At 38.2% G+C, this 23,200-nt stretch overlaps 1 protein-coding gene across 4 annotated transcripts; it reads left to right on the top strand.

Moving 5' to 3' along the window:
• Positions 1–22,765, top strand: sparta (spartin a). Of its 4 annotated transcripts, none has more exons than XM_022681482.2 (8): positions 1–102; positions 2,560–3,316; positions 8,698–8,892; positions 12,545–12,704; positions 15,468–15,662; positions 18,373–18,531; positions 20,554–20,644; positions 22,100–22,764. In XM_022681482.2, exons 2-8 carry the CDS (start codon positions 2,597–2,599, stop codon positions 22,320–22,322), a joined length of 1,743 nt encoding a protein of 580 aa, XP_022537203.2. In that variant the 5' UTR covers positions 1–102; positions 2,560–2,596; the 3' UTR covers positions 22,323–22,764. The 4 variants fall into 4 exon arrangements, with proteins under 4 accessions (XP_022537203.2, XP_049324897.1, XP_049324895.1 ...); XM_049468940.1 differs by lacking the exon at positions 22,100–22,764 and adding an exon at positions 20,868–21,089; XM_049468938.1 differs by having other exon boundaries at positions 38–133.
• The last annotated feature ends 435 nt before the right edge of the window (positions 22,766–23,200 follow it).

The following is a 23,200-nucleotide window of genomic DNA, read 5'->3' as shown; positions in this document are numbered from 1 at the left end:
CTCCTGATGCCGCACGTGCGGCTCAAACTTCATTAGTCATCTGAAAGCGAGGCGCGCGCGGACGGATGGGAGATAAAACAGAGCTGAGGAGTTTTCTAAAGAGTAAGTTTTGTTTTATCTCCTACAGCACGGGGTAAGGCTATGAGGTTTCAGTACAGTGAAGAGTTTTGTAAAGTTATTGGTAGTAGTTTTGAGTCTGTTAAAAGTGATATTTTTACTGTTGTGCGGTGTTGGTACGGGGCTGGGTTGGCGCAGGGGTGTGTGTGTGTGTATAAATTAGAGAAAAGGATTAACTGCACCTGATGCTAAATACTAAACTGTGTTTTTAACAGAAGATGTAAAAATAAGCCAGAGATCAGTCTAACATACTTAACTTAAGCTCGTCTGTCAGGTAGAACCAGTTAACATGACGTCCACTCACTGTTGTGTCTATAAATAGAAACAATGCTGATTTTACACTTCGAAACACTTTTTGTTGTCGTACAACAATGCTGTCAGCTTAATGTGCATCAACGCTTTTGTATTTTATATAGTTTAGTTCACTTTTTAAAACCTGTTTCTTGGATTTTTCAATTAAAACTAGTGGTGTCAATCCAGTCAAATCAAGTCAACTTTATTTATGTTGCACATTTTAAAAGACAACGAGTGCCGACCAAAGTGCTGTACAATGAGATCAAATAACACAAACCCAATTCAAAACAACTCAGAAAACTGGACATAGAAACAGTAAAAATACTAACAATAAAAACAATCATAAAAAGAAACCTGATGACAGGACAGAGTTGACCAAGACAAAACAGACTTCTAACAGCATAAACCACTCAGGACACAAATGCCTGAGAGATTAGATATGTTTTTAAGTTGGATTTAAAAAAAATCCACTGTGGTTCATTCCTTTAAAAAAAAAGCCCCTAAAGGGAGGTGGTGTATTTTATTTTTTTTTACATAGAAAGTGGTGAGCACTATTTACTAAGTTGTGAGCACCACATACTAAGTCCTGAGCATGACTTACTAAGTCGTGAGCACCACATACTAAGTGGTGAGCACGACTTACTAAGTCGTGAGCACCACATACTAAGTCGTGAGCACCAAATAATGGTAGCTAGCAAGCTATAGTTTAAACTGGCATATGTTCCACAGTGTAATGTGATTAACTAGCTAGGTTAGCTAATGGTAACTACTTTATTTCAGTGGGGAATGTTTTAGCTAACGTTAACACTTTCTACGTAAAAAAATAAATAAATACACCTTTAATACCTTTAGGGGCTACCTAGAAAAGGCCCGATCACCTTTGAATTTCAGCCAAAAGCAAGGAACTTCTAAACACAATTAGCGATTGGGAATTTGATTGTTTAAAGGATCTATTAAATAATAATCAAATTAATCACAATAGGATTCCGTGTGTTTAATCATGATTTAATTACATTGTTGCTTTTTTAAAGACTAAGCTTTTGATAATGGGTATTAGAAACACTTAGCTTTGTTTTATTGGTGCACATTAATAATTATTTTATAAATCACAACAATATTTTATGACTAAATATGCATACAATCATAATTATTTTTTTAAAGGAGAACTCCGGTGTAAAAAGACTGGGTGACATGGGGCATAATTTGCCCTGATAAATCTCATTTTTCACCCTTATCCAGGCTCAAAGTAGCCTGAAGTTCTCCATTAAATGCTGTAACATAACTGTATGTTTGGGATGGGGACAGTAGTAATGGTGTACTGTGGTTTACAGTTGTCAGACTAGATAATTTTTTTTTACTGTATCATAATCTCTAAGAGTTTAAAACTAGAATATTGTAATGGAGAAAATAAAAGCAGAGGAAAAGTGTTTGGGTTTGAGTGTTTGGGCGTGCATGATCACCAGAGTGTGAGAGAGCGAAAGAAAGAGAGAGAAAGAAAGAGAAAGCATAAAGTTCAGCATAAATAAAAGTTAATCTACCTTCTGAAATCAACAGTAAGCATTGCTCTGTTATATAACTAAATAAAACTGCTAATGCATCACCAGTCTGTCGATTTTGGCACATGATTAGTTTGGGTAAAAAACGAAACAATTAAAGTTTCCAGATTAACTGCCCGCATTAACGTGTATATGTTGAGAGCCCTTACTAAAACATAATGTTGAAAGAACATTAATGAACACTGTGTTTAAAGCAAAATACATGTTACAATAAATATCAATAAAAGTAAATAACTAAACTAAATTAAATCAGCTCACAGAAGCCCTGTGCTGCAGACATCACCCTAGGAGTGATGTGGGGAGAGAGCGCCATCTACTGTACCCACTCGGAGGGAGCAGGGCCAATTGTGCTCCCTCTGAGCGCCGGCAGCTTGATGGTAAAGCTGCATGAGCGGGATTCAAACCTGCGACCTCCCGCTCATAGTGGCAGCGCTTTAGATCACTGGACCACTCGACGCCCCGTGAGAGGATCTTACTTTAAAAATAAATGAGTTCAGTATAGTGTCAGCTCATTCACAGTATGACATCATGACAGGATGTCTATGTAAACACTTTCTTATGCATGTCGCTTTCCTATCAACAATTGCTCTAGGTTGCCACCCTGGAAGCTCTGAGCTCTGAAGGCAGAAATGGAAGCTCTTGAGCCCGCTGAGCTGCAGCTCATCAAGAACCACTATGAGAAAGCGTATGAATGCCTCAGCATGGGACTGAGGGAGGATGAATCGGGGAACAAAGGCCGAGCTGTGGTGCTGTATCGTCTGGGCCGCCGCCACCTCCTCCAGGGTCTGGAGGTGCGCACCACTGGTGAACGGTGTGTGGGAGCTGTCTGGGAATCTGCTCGCCAGTTGCAGCTGAAGATGAACGAGAGCCTCAGCAACATCACCACTCGGCTGGCTGTGCTGGAGACCACCACAGGCCCAGGGGCCACAGGGGCCCAGGCGCTTTATCCAAACCTGTCGTTCCTCCTGGAGCCTTGTAGACCTGCCAGTGCTAAGAGGCCCCATGCTAACAGGAGGCTGTCCCCCACAGCTTCTGGAGGTGTTCCTTATCTGCCAACCTCCCCAAACACAGCCTCAGATGTACCCAGTGAGCTGCCCCCAGCATACACCCCTCAGCCCACAGACGGGCACCTCTCACTTTCTCCAAGACCAAATCAGGGTCCCCGCCAACAGAGTTTGACAGAGAGTGGCGAGGATCTCTTGTTTCTGCCACACGGGGTGCAGATATTCTTTGTGACGGCCGATGGCCAGGTCAGCACTCCTTTATATCCGGGATATCTCCGTATCTTCTTAAACAGCAAGCAGAATCGGGACAGCAGTGACTGCAGACATCCTCCGGCTTACTTACAGGTGAGAGCATTTTTCTATTTTTATAAGTAAAGTTTTGAACATTATATCAAAAGCATGCAGAGTGATTTATTATGAACTTTTCCTTTTTAGAAAAACAAAAGTTGTTCACAGTAATGGGGAACAATTCATTTAATTTAATTTTCTATAAATTCTAAATCCGTGGACAAGATTTGGACATTTTGCAACTTTTTAAAATTAAGGTTTAGGAAATTTGTCAAGACTTTTAATGAACCACTCTCTGACACCACTCTTTACTATTACTACTAAACTATTAATCGAAAATCAAATGTGAGTTTTTCACAATCAATACTGTTTTCAAATCGAAACATAGAATCTACTTTAATATATCAATAGTCCTTGTAAATCAGCAGGGTTTTAATATATGAGGCAGGAAAGCCTGAAGCTTCTCTCTACGCTGCAGACACGTATCAGGCAAACACCTGCTCTCTGATTGGATGGACGCATCGCGTTGGACGGATTCATTTGCATAAAGTTCAGCTCGGCTCATCTTTTTATTGCATCATATCCCCCACTCTTGACGCATCGGACCCATGATGCACCGCGCGACTGCGTCTGACGGAGGCGGCACTTCCCATTGAAAATGAATGGGATCCATTGCTGTGCGTTTTCGTGATGGAGCAGTGTAAATGCACCGTTAAACATACCAATAATCAGAAATGGTCCATGGGTCAAACACGGCAAGGCAATATCAGAGAGTAGGCGAAAATTAAGGTAGAAAAAATACACCACAGGAAATGGATAATGCTTTGTAAAGTGAATAAACCAAACAAACCTCTGCAAGGAGCAGAGTGAAGATGTATATGTAGTGGTGAACAGGTGAAATCAATATTCAGGTGATTGACATCCTGGTAGGGCCATGTGCAGTGTCATTGTGTGATTGTGTGAGCGAGTGCTGTCAGTGTATAATGCATTCTGGGTATCGTAGTCCAGAGCCTGGAGATCGCAGGTAGAGCTAAATGTGGGAGAGACAGGTGTGACGCACATCCTTTCATTGCACATAAACCATTTATTGCACATAAAGCCCCCTTACGGGAAGGTATGACAAAGTGGTTGAAAATACAGCATCTGACACATTAGACATTGTTTTACAAGTTTTTAATAGACCCAAAATTTAGGGTAAACAGTTAGAATAAGCCATATATTGTCCTAAACAAGCAGCCATTAGCAATTAACCATTTTATTACCTTAACAGATCTGTGTGGTAGTTGACTCTTATGTTCTGTATAGCTCTTGTGTGATTATGTAATAATTTTTGTTGATTTGGTCAATTAAGAAGAAAATAACTTTTATTGTGTCTTTGGGTAATACAATTAGAGTTTAAGTTACATATGTTTATTCATATAATTGGTCAATTAAAAATAAAAAAAAGATCAGCAGAAATCGGAATCAGCCATAAAAAGTAATGATCAGAGCTTCCCTACTTAGGTCTTTATTAGTTTTTAAGTTTTATCACTATTTAAACATATGAAGTGCCTGAAGACTGTTACAGCTGAATTGGCAAGCCCTGAATAATGTGCTGTGAGTTTTGCAACAATGTGCGAATAATATTTCATATCTGATCACTATGAATGATTTGTTTATGATCCCAGCAAATAAGTTTTACTACGGCCCGCGGGCCATTTGCAACCGGCTTCCTTTCTTGGAGCGGCCCGCGAGGTATTTTAGAGGTTTTTATAATGTGAGATTCAAAGTTTGAATGCTAGGTGTCAGAAACGGGCCAAAGAGTCTAAAAGCGGAGAGAGTGTTCAGTTGTAGCGCAGAAAAATGGGCCAAAGAGTCTAGAAGTGGAGAGAGTGCGCATTTATAGCGCAGAAAAACGGGCCAAAGAGTCTAAAAGCGGAGAGAGTGCGCATTTCTAGCGCAGAAAAACGGGCCAAACAGTCTAAAAGTTGCCGTAATTAAAGAGTTTAATATTAAAAGACATCATGAAATGAAACATCAATTTGAAAAATCTTAGTTTACACAACACTGTCAAAGATAGATAAAGATAGTAAGTCAAGTAAAATGGTCTGTAAATGAAATAATCAGGAAAATGTATTATTTAAAGTGGTATATTTCATTATTTGTTTTATTATAGAGTCTGTGGCCCGTGACTTCAAATATATTTCTCCTTCTGGCCCCCAACAAAAAAAGATTTAGATTATTCCAGGACATTGATTCTCCTGTAAAATGTTTAGTATTTGCCACATGGTTTGATCTGGTGTCTGGAAATTGTCAAAAAAAAAAATTATTTTCATTAAATGTGTAAAGTCTCACATGTTGCTCAATTTGAAAGGCACATAGAGAAACCGCTGGAAAGAGGGATGGATCGAGAAAGAGCTGAAAGCTTTTTTTTTGGTAGGGCAGACTTCAGTTTCCATTTCTCGAGCTTGCTTCAATACTTATTTAGCCTTTGGCTTTTGGAGTGAGACTGTTTGTTCAGCTCCCTTTTTAATTGTATGTTGAAAGGCCTGTTCTGCCTGTTCATGAGTGTATTTTAGCTTTTACTTTCAATATGCAAATTTTATAGTGCTAGTGAGCAGTGGTTTTCTTGACCAGAGCTCTTATCCACTCTTCACCAAATATATATATATATATATATTAGAATAAATTTATAGTAGTAAAAAGTAGACAGTAGAAATTATTAATTAATATAATTATTAATGGAAAATTATTAATCTTGTTAGACTGGGCCAGGCTCTTCCCTCTGCACATTAAGTAATTGAGTAAAGTACATTCAACAAAGTGCTTTTTGTTGGAAATGTGTGGAAATCAGGTTAAGAGTGAAAGGCGGTTGCTGGTGTTTAAAGGCTACTTTCTGTTCCAGATGTTGCTCACTAGGCATGCAGCGGTACAGTGTGGACACGGTTCGGTTCGTATCACAGTTCTTGAGCCACGGTTTCGGTTCAGTTTCGATATATATTAATATTATCTAGCTCCAACATGCAGCACGTTTTTATCCCTTTCTGTTTTAAATCAACAAGGTGCTCCTACTCACACTTGCAGAGCCAATATTAAACAGAAAAAAGGAACAGATGAATTAAAATCACAACATTTATTATAAAAAAGGAACACTTATTCTTACCCAACTCAACCAACAAATATTGTCAGCCAGCACATATTTTAAGAAAATACTAAACTGATATCACACTGTGCTTTATCTGCTGACTGTGTTTTTACCTTAACCCTGAAGCCAAAACGCGGCACTCCATCGCACTGACCGTGGTGCTCCATCATGCGGGACACAGTCGAGCATGGTGCTCCCTTGCGCGGGACACAGCCCCGCCGACTGCTGCGCTACCTCGTGTAACATACAGTCAATATAACGCTAAATACGGCTGATAGAAGAGTTTAAAAATGCTGTATTTCTCCTCTCTCTTCTCGCTCGTACTCTAAGTTCTCTGCCTCTCCTACTAGTCTAAACTTTGTGTGTCCCCATTCAAGTTTTGTCACCAGAACCAGCCAGAGACAGCTGGATAAACTCAATTTTTTGTTTTCTGAAAACAGGGAATTAGCAAACTCAAATTAAAGAGTTTTTTCTCTGTAAAAAGGAAAAAAACAGCGGTTGGACGGAGGGTGGGGTTCTGGGGTGGAGACGGAGCCCCTCCCCCAGCCATGTGACCGAGTCTGCTATCCTACAGTGCTGATTTACTGCGGGGCTGTGCATTACTGAGAGCGTTCGTTCGCTCTGTTAGTGCGTGCACCGAAATATCACGGTTCTTCCGGGTGTATAGAACCGAACAGGCCGAACCGAACGGTTCGATAAAATACAGAGAACCGTTGCATCCCTGCTGCTCACTGCTCTGTATTGCTGGTACTCCTGTCAGCTCACATCCCTCCGAGTGACTCTGGCAGACAACACTGCTTGATTGGCACATTTCCCTTTTGAAGGCCAGCTGTCCACTGCCACTGCAGCACAGGGGCCTGATCCAGGGCACACACACACACACACACACACATGTGCGTACAAATACATACACCCACGCTACATGTACCAGCATACACATATACACACATATACAAATATGGCCACACATATTCAAACCACATTCACGAAAAAAACTCGACTCATACACCCACAAATGTGTGCGCACACACCAGAAGCTTAAAAAATAAAAGAGTGTGTGGCAACCAGCACCTCTTTGTCCCACTTTAGCCCCCTGGGACAAAGCCTAGTCTGCTGAATGACCGCCCTGCTCTACAGAAATGTGCTCTCTGAGTTCAGCATGTCAGAGAACTCTCCTTTAATTAACAGAAAGTACCGGCACATTTTTACAACACATTATTTACCTAACAATGGATCCTTTTTTTTTTTTTTAATAAAAAGTCAGTAATTTTAGTATGAAAGCTGTTTTATGTAAAAATAGCGATGGTTCAGTTGTGGTGAAACAAACCTCCTGTACAGGTCCAGAGAGTTAAAGGGTTATAGTTATTACAGTCATATGAAACATTTTTTTTTACATAATCCTGCTGCAGATGGTGTCAAAAGCACAAAAGCACACCTCAGCCGACTCTGTTTGTGGCGTGCTTGCAGAAATGGCTTCTTTCGCATCACTCTCCCATACAGCTTCTCCTTGTGTAAAGTGCGCTGTATTGTTGAGCGATGCACAGTGACTCCATCTGCAGCAAGATGATGCTGCAGCTCTTGGAGGTGGTCTGTGGATTGTCCTTGACTGTTCTCACCATTCTTCTTCTCTGCCTTTCTGATATTTTTCTTGGCCTGCCACTTCTGGGCTTAACAAGAACTGTCCCTGTGCTCTTCCATCTCCTTACTATGTTCCTCACAGTGGAAACTGACAGGTTAAATCTCTGAGACAACTTTTTGTATCTTCCCCTGAACAACTATGTTGAACAATCTTAGTTTTTAGATCATTTGAGAGTTGTTTTGATGAGCCCATGATGCCACTCTTGACTCAAACAGGAAAACAACTTGCAATTGGCCACCTTAAATACCTTTTCTCATGATTGGATACACCTGGCTATGAAGTTCAAAGCTCAATGAGGATGAGGTTACCAAACCAATTTTGTGCTTCAGTAAGTCAGTAAAAAGTAATTAGGAGTATTCAAATCAATAAAATGATAAGGGGGCCCATACTTTTGTTTATTTAGTACAATAAACCAAATTTCAATCCTGAAATATTACTGTGTCCATCAGTTATTAGATATATAAAACTGAAATGACTGTTGCAAACACCCAAATATTTACAACTAAAAATGATTAAGATTAATAGGGGTGCCCAAACTTTTTCATATGACTGTATATAAATGGGTTATAAATATGACGTGTGAGACAGTGTTTTGTCATAGAGGTGTGTTTAAAATGTTAATGCATGGAAAGTATGTAAAACATGTTGGCTGTCATTATTCTGTTGTGTTTGCAGGTGTGTGATTGGCTCTACCCACTGTTTCCTGACTCGCCTGTCCTGCTTAGCAACACTGGTGTGTTCACATTCCCTGATACCACAGCAACAGTGCCGGGGTCCTGCGTCGGCGTGGTGCTGTCCCCAGAGCTGCCTGCAGCGGACAGAGCTCTCTTCCAGGAACACCTTTCAGTTCTTACGCAGCTCAGAGTACAGGTAACCTGGACCAGAAATACAGAGATTTAACAATGATTATGACCTTTAAGCCTAATTAAAACTGTGGGAGGTGCATGATGTGCCATTATAACAATAGCTCTATAACAATAGTCCTGTATTGTCCCCATTAAATTGACTGTGAAGCTCTTTTATGTGCCTCACAAATAGGTTAAAGAGTGACCTTTTAGAGGGATCCCCTGTGAAAAAGAAGTATACTTAAATTATGCTGAAATAGGTCTGTACTTAAGTTATGTTATTTTGGAAGCAATAATTTGTACTTAATTACTACTTATTTGTAATTAAAATGATATAAATTTGTACTAAATTCATATTGAGTATACTAGTCGTATGTTATGTTCTTCACTATTTAATATAATTTAAGTATATTTGTGTGAGCTGTCTGACTGTACATTAAATATCTATTAGAAATTTGATTAAAATATAGATTTAACATCACATTAATTTTGAGGAGTGTATAAAAAATGGGGAAAACAAAAGCAATATATCTCATTGCTACAAGTTTTTTTTTTAATTCTTTTACCGACTCTAAAGTAACTAAAGTAAAGTTTTTAAGTATAAATTTAACACATACAAGTTCATTATCACTATCAGTAGAGTTTTATTGCAGAAATATTGACTCCTTTAGACTCATTTAGTTTTATCATAAAAAGCACAGTTTCATAAAATAATATCAAGCATATATTTTTCAGTGTTGAAAACTGCCAGAGCTGCAGGTCAGTCCTCAGTGCTCATTCTGCTGGACCTCTCGGCCGCATTTGACACAGTCAACCATGACTTCCTCCTAACTATACTCTCAAACATGGGGATCGCAGACAATGTGCTGTCATGGTTCAGATCATACCTCACTGGGCGCTCGTTCAAGGTGTCGTGGCAAGGGCAGCTGTCCTCAGCCCACTCCCTATCCACTGGGGTTCCCCAAGGTTCGGTACTGGGACCCCTTCTCTTCTCCATATACACCACCTCTCTTGGTCAGGTTATCCACTCACACGGATTTTCCTACCATTGCTTTGCTGACGACACCCAGCTATACCTGTCGTTCTCACCAGATGATCACTCAATCTCTCCACGGATTTCGCAGTGTCTCTCTGACATATCCTCATGGATGAAGGAGCATCACCTTCAATTAAATCTCTCAAAGACTGAACTTCTGGTTATACCAGCAAAACCATCTTTTCAACACAACTTCTCTATAAGTATCGACTCTCTCTCTCTCTCTCTCACCGACAAAGGTTGCTAGGAACCTGGTTGTTCTGGTTGATGACCAGCTCTCCTTCACGCACCATGTGGCCTCAGTTGCTCGGTCCTGCTGCTTTGCGCTCTATAACATCCGAAAAATTAGACCGTTCCTGACGCAACAGGCCACCCAACTCCTGGTGCAAGCGGTCGTCATCTCACGCCTCGACTACTGCAATGCCCTGCTAACTGACCTCCCGGCCTGTGTAGTAAAACCACTCCAAATGATCCAGAACGCAGCAGCACGTCTGGTCTTCAACCAGCCAAAACGGGCACATGTCACCCCGCTGCTCATTGAGCTCCACTGGCTACCAGTTGATGCTCGCATCAAATTCAAAACTCTTACAATCGCCTACAAGGTGATGACAGAACAGCTCCTTCCTACCTGCACTCACTCCTGAAGACTTACGCCACCTCCCGGCCGCTGCGCTCCTCCAATGAACGTCGCCTCGCTTTGCCAAACAAACATTCACACAAAGCAATCCAGACTGTTCTCATACAGAGTTCCCCAATGGTGGAACAAACTACCTTCCACTACCAGATCAGGAGAATCTCTCACTATCTTTAATAAACTCCTGAAGACAGAGCTCTTCAAAGAGCACTTACTCTCCTAACACCTCTAACTAACTACCTTCTACTACCAGATCAGGAGAATCTCTCACTATCTTTAATAAACTCCTGAAGACAGAGCTCTTCAAAGAGCACTTACTCTCCTAACACCTCTAACTAACTACCTTCTACTACCAGATCAGGAGAATCTCTCGCTATCTTTAATAAACTCCTGAAGACAGAGCTCTTCAAAGAGCACTTACTCTCCTAACACCTCTAACACACAAACTACTTCTAACCTCATTTCCTTCTCCCCCTCCTTCACTCCTCTATCCTATTATTCCCCTTTGTCCTCCTTTTATCCCTATCCAAAGATGTTTTTCCTTTAAACTTATTTTACATTGTACTTCATTATTGTAAGTCGCTTTGGACAAAAGCGTCTGCCAAATGTAATGTAATGTAATGTAATATATTTTTACTGAGTACATCACCAGTATAAAATCAGCACAGCCAAATAAAGTATACTTTTTCAAAGTAGACTGAAATGCAGATTAAGTAGGTAAAATGTAAGTATAAGTAGTAAAAGTATACTTGAATTATTGCGCATATAGTTCAAGTACACTATTATTATATTTAAATACACAACTTTTTTACAAGGGATATGAGAAAAGAGGAAGAATTATCATGTTGTGGAAATATTTTGGCTCCTTAAAGTGAAGGTTCAGCCAAAAATCTAATTTTGAATCATTTTGAATTTTGAGTCTGTGTCCCAGTTTGCTGCTCTGGGCCCCATCCACACGTATCTGGATTTTGTGAAAATCCTGTTTTAAAAATATTTTCTTCCACACAGAGATAAAAATTCTCTGTGTGCAGGGACAATATATCAATATCATGATATAACATATAATTTCAGTTATATCGTATCAAAGTGATGTCAAATATCTATAATTTTATTTAAATGTAGGTGCTCTAAACTCTCTAATGTCTAATTCCCACTACAAAATTTTAGGATGGTTATGTTCGGAGGCAAATTGTTGACTGTTCAGCATATTTTCAGCTTTAAGGAACATACAGTGCCTAAAGAAAATCTTTATACCCTATCAAAATCCTTACCTTTTGTCAAATTATACTGAGAAAATGACAAAAATGATGTCTATTTTTTCCAGGTGTATGTACACAAATTATAACCCTCTTCCTTTAAAGAGAAAATTACACGTTTAAAATATCTGATAAACATATTATATATATTTTTTAATATTATATTTTATATTTATATATTATTATTTTATTATAAATATTTTATATTATATTTAAGTAAAATACCTGGTTTGGCTGAGTAAACAGCCCAGGATCTATAGGCAATTGGTCAGGGTTGAAGGTAAAATGGATGCTTCCAAGTAAACACACTGCCAAAAAAACAAATGGCCAAGTCTTCAAAGCCCTGACCTAAATCTGATAGAAAATCTATAAAGTGTGTTGCCAGTTATCAGAAAACTCGAACAATTCCGCAAGAATGAGCAAGTATTCCCCAAATATTCCCCAGTCCAGTTGTGCAAAACTAATGGCTGAAATTAAAGCAAAAGGTGGCTCTTCAAAGTACTGAATCAGGGGACTGATGACTTTCCTAACCCTGTTATTTTACAAAAAAAAAAAATTCTCATCGCTTAAATGTTGTATGGCAAAGTATGTAAATAAAACTGGAGAAAATTCATTTGTTTCAGGTTATAAGACTGAAAAGTGAAGATTTTCTATAGGCACTGTATTTCACAAGACCCCATAGAACATCCATTTTCTGCATGAATGGTTTTGCATACTGTTGTCAAATGATATGATTTTCACTCCACTGAAGCCTGAAGATGTTGAATCAGATGAACCTACAAGGATGGACACCGTTAACCTGAGTGAAAAGGCTCTCAACGATTCTGCAGATGAGACAGACCTAGAACAAGCAAAAGAGGAGAAGGTCTTGCCTGAATGGAGTGAGAAGATGTCACAGGGCATTCTGGCAGGTGTGTCCGTGAATAGAAAACATCTATATATTATTTTAAAATACGAATATATATATATACTTTATCTGAGGAGCTCCTGCTGCTGTTCCTCACTGTATGAACGTTTTTATCAGAGTAAAATAGAAAACCAACAGCAAACAGGTGGGGAGGGATGGGTGTGGGTAAGGTGGAGGGGATTTAAAAGAGATAGAAAAACATTGTCCGTTTTTGTAATGCACTATATTGTTACTGATCTATTATCTATAAAACTTTCAATAAAAACTTGATCACAGAAAAACAACAGCACACAGCAATTATTATAAACAAGACAAATGGAATTGCTCAATCAATCTACAGAGAAACGTTCTGAGTACAGAATCATTTCATTCATTTATTCATAAAAAAATAACTTTGTCTTTGTACAAAAAGTAAATTCTGCAAAAATGTCCTCAATGTCCTCAAATGGGGACAAATCATTTTATTTAGTTTATTTTAATGTTTTAATTGAGTGTAATGTTGGCATTTGACCACTAGATGGTACAGAAAGTGTCATGATGCAGAGAAGTCACGTAACGTACCCATATGAGGACGCAGGGTCTCAAGAGGATATATATACTTACTATATAATAATATACTTTTTTTATTGTGTAAAAGGCTTAAAAATACTTAAAACTAGAAAAAAAGTAGCTTGAATGCCATCACACATTAGCACATTGACTCTCCCTGGGTGTATCACCTCACTGGCCCTCTTCTCTATGTATGTAATCTTCATAGAGCAACTAGCCGGTGCTGGAAATAAACACCTAGTAAAGTTATGATGCCATTTTTATTTTTTTTATTGTTCTCTGTCTTTGTTTAATGAGCAATCGCTTGTAATGCCAGCAAATGATCTTTGTCCCCAGGGCTGTGATTATTCATCTGTTTGCTCATTATAACAACCTTCATATGAAGAAACAAACTGACTACAAAGTCTCTGTACTTCTTTTATTAAGAGATTAAGGGCAAGAGCTGGAAAAGTCTTCTCCTCTTTATGATGACATGTTGCTTTATTTAGCAATTTCAGTTTCCAGCCCTGGCTTCACACAGACAACCATAAAAGTTCTGGGAGTTAGTCAGTCAAGTCAAGTCAAGTCAAGAGGCTTTTATTGTCAGTATATCTGAGTACAGGTACACAGTGTAGTGAAATTACGTTCCTCTGGAACCATGGTGCAACAAGCAACAAGCAATAGACAACATAAAGTGCAGGAGTGACGACAGTGCAGCATAAAACTATAACACTAAATAACAATAAATACAATAAATACAAAAGACGAGACAATTTAAAGACAGGACAGTGCAGTACTGATACGGTATAATAAAGTGTATAGTGAGGATAAGGTGCAGAGATGTGTAACATACTGTAACATATAGAACATATATAATCACAGCAGTTACTGAGGTAGAGAGTTATAGTTTTTGAGAGTAGCAGCAAATATTGCAAAATCAGTGTTCTTCACCCTTGGCTAATTTTAGATTTCACCACCTTTTGAGTATCAGCTTCTAAAAGACAGGTGTTGGAGAATGTGATCAGTAATGGGGCTAAATAACTGTAGTTATTGGGTTGTGGATCATTCTTAGCACTGCTGTAACTCTGATAGAAATGGTGGTGGTTTATTAGGCGTTTGTGTGTGTTGTGTTGGTACAAGTGGATCAGTCACAGCAGTGCTGCTGGAGTTTTTAAACACTGTGTCCACTCACTGTCCTCCTCTCTATTAGACACTTCTACTCAATTAATCCACCTTATAGATGTGCAGTCAGAGACAGAAGCTCTAGTCTTTCATCATCATCAGTGATCATGGGACGCTTCCCACAGGACACTGTTGGCTGGATATTTCGGTACCACTTTAAAATAAGACTACCTTTATAAAGGGTTTATAAATGATTCACAGTTAGTTTATTAACGGATACTAATAAGGTTGTAAATGCCTTAAAAATCATATGCATAGAAAGGGTAACAATATAGACGGCTGTGGGTTCACTATTTGACAAACAACATGTCATTGTTGCCCTTTCTATGTATGTGTTATAACTGATTATTAATGATGTTTTTTGAGGCATTTACAAACTAATTAGTAACCATTAATATACTAATTATAAACCATTTATAAACCCTTTATAAAGTTAGTCTTATTTTAAAGTGGTACCAATATTTCTTGTTGGTGAGATATTCTCAGTCCAGTAGTGACACTGAGGTGTTTGTTTAAAAACTCAAGCAGCACTGCTGCATCTGATCCACTTATACCAGCACAACACAACACACTATCATACCACCACCATGCCAGTGTCACTGCAGTGCTAAAAATGACCCACTACCCTAATAATACCTGCTCTGGAGTAAATTGTGTTAATAAAAATGCAGGATGCACATGATCATTTTTAGCTCTAACTTTCCTGTACTGCCAATACCGAGATCATTACCTTGAGCTGAAATGTGGTGTAAGTGTGGAGCTGGAAACACTTGTGCAGGACATAAAACATTCTGAAAATACTTTAATTTTTTTATCAGCAGAGGGCAGTGTCTGCTTCCATAATAACCCACATGCATGTACTAAACCACACCAGCAGGAGGTGTTCCTTCTTTAAATTTGGATGTGCTCTACCCTATTGAAAAATTGTATTTTCTCACAAAAAAATAACGTCTATAATAATAATTATTATTATATCACTGTCATACATTATCTTGCAGAATTCTTTAAGTGTTTCTGATGATAATATCTAATAATTGTTTGCATATGTCATGTTAAGGGGCTTCGTGGCTCAGTCGAGGACTTGTGCAGGGAGCAGAGGCCACAGGAAAAGCCATTTCGAAAGGAGCCACGAAACTGCGTGAACACATGACCCCGGAGGAAACACCGGCGGAGGTCAACCCCAGGGTCACCAGGGGTCTGCAGGTAGCCAAGCAGGCCACAGGGGGCGCGGCCAAAGTCAGTAATTTTTTGGGTAAGCTGTTTTACATGAAATAAATATAGCATATAGACCGTTTCAGATGAATATTCATGAGCGTAGGAAGTGACGTCGCTGTTCCTAGGACACTTCCGTTCAGCGGTAAACAGCGTTCAAAACAGTGGACATAACTTTTTAATTTAACAAGAATGCAAACTTCACCTAATCTGAGAGTCACAAACATTAAAAATCAGGTCAAATTGTTCTTTAAACAAGTAAACTATGGAGGACCAAAAATGACATAAGTATAAATAAATACACATATAAATGTATAAATATGTAAACAAATAAATGAATAAATAAATGAATGTTGAAATTAATAAATATATATATATAAACGCACATATAAATGTATAAATAAATAAATATATATATAAATAAATAAATACGTGCACAAATAATTGTATAGGTAAATAAATTAATTAATAAATACATTTCTTATTTTTATATTTATTTATTCATTTATATGTGCATTAATTTATGTCAACATTTATTTATTTATTTATTCATTTATTTATTAAACATTTATTTATTTATACTTATGTCATTTTTGGTCCTCCATAGTAAACACGCCTGCTTTGGTTTTTCACACTGCTGACCTGCCCTGCAGTAACAGTGTCCGCTCACAACTCCTCCCTCCTTCTTATTTATAAATCATGCAGAGTACGTGCTGGACAGCGTTTGACTTGCTCCAACCTCACCATACACTATAGTGATGCTTCTCTACTACAGGAACAAATATTCACAACTTTTCCACTGAGAAAGTTATTATATGCGTCCAAACTGAGGCACGCTTTCACTGCCTCCGTTTCAACAAGGTAGTGATTCACATCTGGGTAGATCACCTCTGGCAAGCGTTTTAAATCAGAGGAAAAAAACTTCCCTCTTAAATCCTTATCAAAAGGTCAGGAAAAGAGGTTTGATCACTTTTTACTAATTTCTGATCGTATGTTTGCTCTGTTTTCGGGAGATTTGCGAAATATGCGCTCTCATTTTGACAGCTGTATAGTTGAAAATAGCGCCACCGGAAGCGTCGAAGGAACAGACGTGCGCAGGAGCTTTGTTATTGTTTTCCTCATTGAAACGGTCTATATTGCATATTATTGATCATGAATAAAACACTGTTGTTCACCCAGACAATATAAACAGGCTCTGACTTTTCATGCAGCATTTCATGCAGTTTTCTTACTCAAACACACACCTACTAAACCGCACAATTAACTCCAGAGCTGAATTAGGTTGACTACTGCTTCACTTCAATGTTTTCCTTGACTGATTCCTTGACTTGAGTCAACTCAAAGAGATAATTGATTTCCTGAAGAGCTTTACTGAGAGTGTGTTAGGCCCAATCCCAGTTCACACCTTGGCCCTGCCACTTGAAATCCTCCCCCTAAGAACTGGGACAACCCTTTAAGTGTCTGATACCCTCCCAGGCTGATGTGATTGCAGTGGAGAGCTGAAGTTCATTAAACTAGTTGCTGGTAACTAGTTAACTTTCAAAAAGTGTTGAGATGCAGAAATGAATTATTGTTGTCCATTCCTTTATTCCTCTGTGATGGGGAGCTGAAATTAGCTTTGAGTAGTTGCACCTGTTGCCCCATTTAAGGTGGAACGGGGAAGTTGGGTAGCTAGGGTGGAAAGGTAGCTAGCTAATGAGACAAACTACTAGCAATCTTTTTAAAGCTTGTTATGAAGAAAAAATGTGTCCATAAAACATTGAAACTACATATTAACCTACACTCTAAAAAACAGAGGTACGATATGAGTACTTTTTTGTACTCAAAGGTACACTCTTCATAATCGTACCCTCAATGGTATAATATTGGTCTTTACAGGGTCAGATTTGTTCCCTCTGAAGTACAAAGTCATTCCAAACAGCAATAAGTACAAAATTGTACCATTTAATCTGCAGCCAAAAGGTACATTCAGTATTCTGTATCACTGTACTGATAAACAATATATATAATTTAATTGCACATTTTTTATTTAAAAGCCAGACAATTTTGGATCATCAAGTTTTTGAGCCATATTCAGTTGATGATAATGTTTATACTCTTTAAAATCCTTATTGGCACAAAAACCATGGGTACAAAAAAGGACTTTCACTGAAAGGTACTTTTTTGTACCTCAATATAAGGTACAGCCCCAGCGACAAGCTTTATACTCTTTTAAGTACAAATCTGTACTTATATTTCTTAGAGTGTATGGTAATATAGTGCTAATCATCATTTTCAACCTTCTAAACCTGTCTGCATGGAAACTACGGCGTAGGAAAATAAATATTTTATTATCCGAAGCATACAGCGATAGCTACACAGAAATAGAGTTAAATCCCAGACCTCAGTCCAATAGAGAATTTGTGGCTCAACCTAAAAGGGGCTGTTTACACCTAATCCAAATACGACAAGACAGCGCTTAGGCAGGTTTAAAAGAGGAATTGAGTAAAACTGCAGTGTCAGGATGTACAATCCTGATTAAAACCTATACACACTGTGATATAGGACATGAACACTACTTGAACACTTAATACAGATGCTAGAAATCTGATTTCATTTTGACATTAAAGAGTTTTTGTAAATTCTTGTTGAAAAAAAACACATTGACCATGATTTCACTACTTTTTGAGCTGTAGGTTACCTGTGTTCTCTTAATTTTATATGTTTTAAAAAAAAATCATCTTTTGGTTTAATTGTTTATGATGTTGCAGTTGGTGGCCTCTCCTCTGTGGTTGAACTTGTGGGCAAGGAGCTGACTCCTCACGTCAAAAAGCATAGCAGCAAACTCATCCCAGAATCCTTTAAGACAAATAAAGAAGCCTGCGCCAACATGGGTGGAGCCAAAGCGGTGGCAGCAAGTAGCCTAAAAGGTCTATCTTTTAATATCTGAATATCTATGTGCATCTAAATACAGTTGCAAGAAAAAGTATGTGAACCCTTTGGGATTATACTTGGATTTCTGCATAAATTGGTCATTAAATGTGTTCTGATCTTCATCTAAGTCACAACAATAGACAAACACAGTCTGTTTAAACTAATACCACACACAAAATGATATGTTTGCATGATTTTATTGAACACAACATGTTAATATTCACAGTGAGGGGTGTAAAAAGTATGAGAATCTTTGTATTTAATAACTGGTTGATCCTCCTTTGGCAGCAAAAAACTCAACCAATGGTTTCCTGTAGCTGCAGATCAGACCTGCAGAACGGTCAGGAGGAATTCTGGATCATTCCTCTTCACTAAACTGTTTCAGTTCAGCTATAATATTATGGGATATCTGGTGTGAATCTCTCTCTTGAGGTCATGATGCCACAGCATCTAAATTGGGTTGAAGTCAGGACTCTGACTGGGCCACCCCAGAAGGCGTATTTTCTTCTGTTGAAGTCGTTCGGTTGTTGATTTACTGCTATGTTTTGGGTCGTTGTCCTGTTGCATCATCCATCCTCTGTTGAGCTTCAGTTTTCCTGCAAAATGTCTTGTTAAACTTGAGAATTCATTTTTCTGTTGATAACGGCAATCCGTCCAGGCCCTGAGGCAGAAAAGCAAAGCAGCCCCCTGATGCCCCCTCCACCATGTTTCACAGTTGGGATGAGGTTTTGATGATGGTGTGCTGTGCTTTTGATTCTTCCTCACCTCATTGATCATTCTGCGCTGTGCTCTTACAGTCATCTTTACAGGACTTTACCATGTCTAGGGAGATTAGCAGCAACAGTGCTGAACTTTCTCCATTTGTAGAGCGTCTGTTTTACCGTGGACACATGAACATCAAGACTTTTAGAGATACTTTTGTAACCCTTTCCAGCTTCATGCAAGTCAACAATTCTTGAACGTAGGTCTTCTGGGAGCTTGATATTTTGTGTGAGGCATGATTCATCAAGCAATACTTCTTAAGAACAGCAAACTCCAATCTGGTGTGTGTTTTATAGAGCAGGACATCTTTAACCAACACATTCAATCTCATCACATCCTGCCACCAATTAGCTCTTAGAAAAGTTATTAACCTAGGGGTTCTGTCATGGTGAGCACAGAATTGCAGACACGTGCAGATACTGATAAAACAATACGTTTGTTATAAAAATAAACAGATGTAATACGTGGTTGATACAGAAAATGGGTAATAACCAGAAACCAGAGCAATGTAGACAAAACCACACCATAAACGAGAAACAGTCCAGAGTTCATACACGAGAGATCCAATGTCAGAGGTAATCCAAGAGGCGGTAGTGAAAACACAGTCCAGGTAATACACAAGCAATCCAGTATCAGAGGCAAAGGCAATAATCGGCGTTGAGAAAACAAAGGCGAGGTCATACACAAGATAAACTGAGACAAGAGATATAGAAACGCTTTGTAAAGAGGAGAACCTACAATACGCGGCGTGGGTGTTTGTGTGGCGTGCTCTTTTATAGTGCCAGTAATCAGTATTCGGGACTTCCTGGAGGAAGCAGGTGAGGTGTCACGTGACCAGGTGAGTGCATGATGTCAGCGGGTGGTGCATTCTGGGTAGTGTAGTTGTTGACCTGAGAACCTCCGTTAGAGCTGGGTGTGGAAGGGACAGAGGAGCTAACAGCACCAGACGTGACAGGTTCACATAATTTTTCCACCCTGTACTGTGAAGTTTAACATTTTATGTTTAATAAAACCATGCAAACATAATTTTGTGTGGTTTTAGTTTAAGCAGACTTTGTTTGTCTATTGTTGTGACTTAGATTAAGACCAGAACACATTTAATGACCAATTTATGCAGAAATTCAAGTATAATCCCAAAGGGTTCACATACTTTTTTTTTGCAACTGTACATCATCTTTGCTTTACTTTTTTTCAAGCATCTAGTACATGTCCCAGTATGTCTATACAGATACGTATATTGTTTCTATACATTTTAGGTTTGTCAACCATATGGTCAGGTCTGGAGACGGCGGCGAAGACAGTCGGTAAAAGCGCCAGCTCTGAGACGGTGCAGACTGTGAAGCACAAGTAGGTGTTTTTCCTTTTCTTTTCTTGCTTCTGCTTTAAGATGCTGCTATTAGCACCATTTTTCTCAAAAGATCTGTCTTCCTTTATTCTTTTTTCTGTCCTTTTAAAGACTGCTGCTTCACACAATGCGCTTGCCTCTCTTACACTGCTTGGGGATACGGATTAATCTATTCTTTATTTGTCTTCCTTCCTTTATTTCTTTTTATTTCATCTTGCTTTTCAGATTTAGGGGTCTAGAAAGCATCTTGGAGCCCTCTAGCAACATGTAACTGGTTTAAAGTAATAACACTAAATAAAAAAAAACACTTAGACCCATTACCCTAATCAACATTCTCTGGCCTCAAGTGTCTTATCATGCAGTATATTTAACCATTAAAGGATTACAACCTGACAAGTGTGTGTTTAGTTACCCTGGTTTTCAATAAACACAGATATTAAATAGTAATGATGTGTTTGCTCTGTCTTTCTCAACCTCCCAACTCCTCCCAAAAGTACTAAATGATGTGCCATCATTCCAAGAACACAGTTCCACTTTTCCACAGCTCAGTGCTCCATTAGCCCATGCCTAGCTTTATGTATGTGTCACGGGTGTAGAGAGTCACGTAAGCACAGGTAAATACGATTTATTTAAATAGAAAAGAGCAAACAAAAGTTAAATCAAAATCAAAGACGGCTAAATGCAAAACAAATAAACAAGACTGGCTTAACTAAAATACAAGACCAAATGCACATAGACAGATCAGAACAGAAAAGAGATACAAAACAGAGAGAGAAAGCAAAGAAAGAGTAAAGCAGCATAAAGTTATCCAAAAGCAGTGTGTAAGATTGGTGGAGGAGAACATGATGCCTAAAGATGCATGAAGAAAAACTGTGATTAAAAAACAGGATTATTCCACCAAATATTGATTTCTGAATTTATCAATATGAACTTGTTTTCTTTGCATTATATAAAGTCTGAAAGCTCTGCATCTTTTTTGTTATTTCAGCCATTTCTCATTTTCTGCAAATAAATGCTCTAAATGACAATAAATTTATTTGGAATTTAGGAAAAATGTTAATGAAAAATGTTAATTTTACTCAAACCTATAAATAGCAAAATCAGGGAAACTGATTTAAAAACTGAAGTTGTTTCTTATTTTTTTTACAGGGTTGTATATATGTAAAGGCACGTAACTGTATGAGTAAATAAATAATGTAGACTCATATTAGGTTATCATAGACTCAAAAATATCCATCAGCTGTAGAAAAACTCTTCTCACTATGTTGATTAGCAAAGAGACTAGCTGTGCAGTTCAGCTGGTTATGCTAGTGTTAGCCCATAACATTTAATTTATGAAGAAATAACACAAAACATTACCCTATCCTACCATTTCTAGACTGTTTACTAACTCCCACTAACTGCAGCTGTTCTAAGCCGTAGCTTCTCTCACCTGCTCTTGGTTGTATGTGATTAAGGTATGGGGATCAGGCCAGCCAGGCTACAGACACTGCTGTCCAATCAGTGTTCAATGTGGGCGTCACAGCCTTCAACATAGACAACTTTGGCCTGAAGGCTGTACTGAAGGGTGCAGGGAAGCAGACCGCAAAAGCCATACAAGAGGAGGACAACCCCACAGAGCTGGAGCCACAACCAGAGTCGGAGAAGACACCTAAACAAGAGAAGAAAGAGAAAAATTAAGATGCTGTTAATGGGACACCATTCGCTCTTACAGAAATGTGTAATGCACACAAATGTATTTTACAGTCTTCTTACTGTAGTAACTCTTACAGTTTACTAATAATATTTTGGAAATGTGTTGAAAGGTTCTACTCGTGATAATTTCTTACTGCATTTATTTAATTTACTGCTTTACTTATGAATTAATAGTGTTTCGGTCAAAAGCTATCTGATATGCAGTGTTGGAAGGGTCACTTTAAAAATGTATTCCGTTATAGATTACTGATTACCTGTAAAAGAAAATGAAACTGTAACAAATCCAAAGGATAACTTTATTACAGTAATGTAATTGCTTTCTTTTACTTATTGAATACTTGCATTTTTAAAGCCATATATAAGACATACATTCAAATAAAGTTAACAGAGTTAATAAAGAAATTATTACACGTTGAGTAATATAAAAAGTAAAAGAGTTTGCGTTGATTTTTTTTATTGTGGTTTTCATCATGAAATGATCCAATATTGGGATAACCAAACAGACTAACATCAATTCCATGATCATCTAAAATGGTCTAAAAACTGATTTACACTGGCCTGTTGCTTGCTGTTTTTAGCAGGACAGTGTAAAAGAGATATGTATGATTTAGCTTATGAAGTGTTATGATTAATATTTTAAGTACTGCAATATTTTATATAGAATTACACCTGCACAATAATTTAGCAACAGGTAATATTCTAACTTTTTGTTCCTTCTTTATTTCTCTGTTATAGGACCACAAGTTTCTTATATTATTGAACACATATGGAACTATTTTGGTTTAATTCTTAGTTGTTCAACATGCCAATATTAATGTGAATATAGTTGTGTGATGTTTGGGTGTTTGGGGAGGTGAGATGTT

The sequence above is a fragment of the Astyanax mexicanus genome, chromosome 20 (genome assembly GCF_023375975.1).
Source record: "Astyanax mexicanus isolate ESR-SI-001 chromosome 20, AstMex3_surface, whole genome shotgun sequence".
NCBI lineage: Eukaryota > Metazoa > Chordata > Actinopteri > Characiformes > Acestrorhamphidae > Astyanax > Astyanax mexicanus.
The sequence above is the reverse complement of the archived record's forward strand: the minus strand, read 5'-3'. Positions and strand labels throughout refer to the sequence as shown.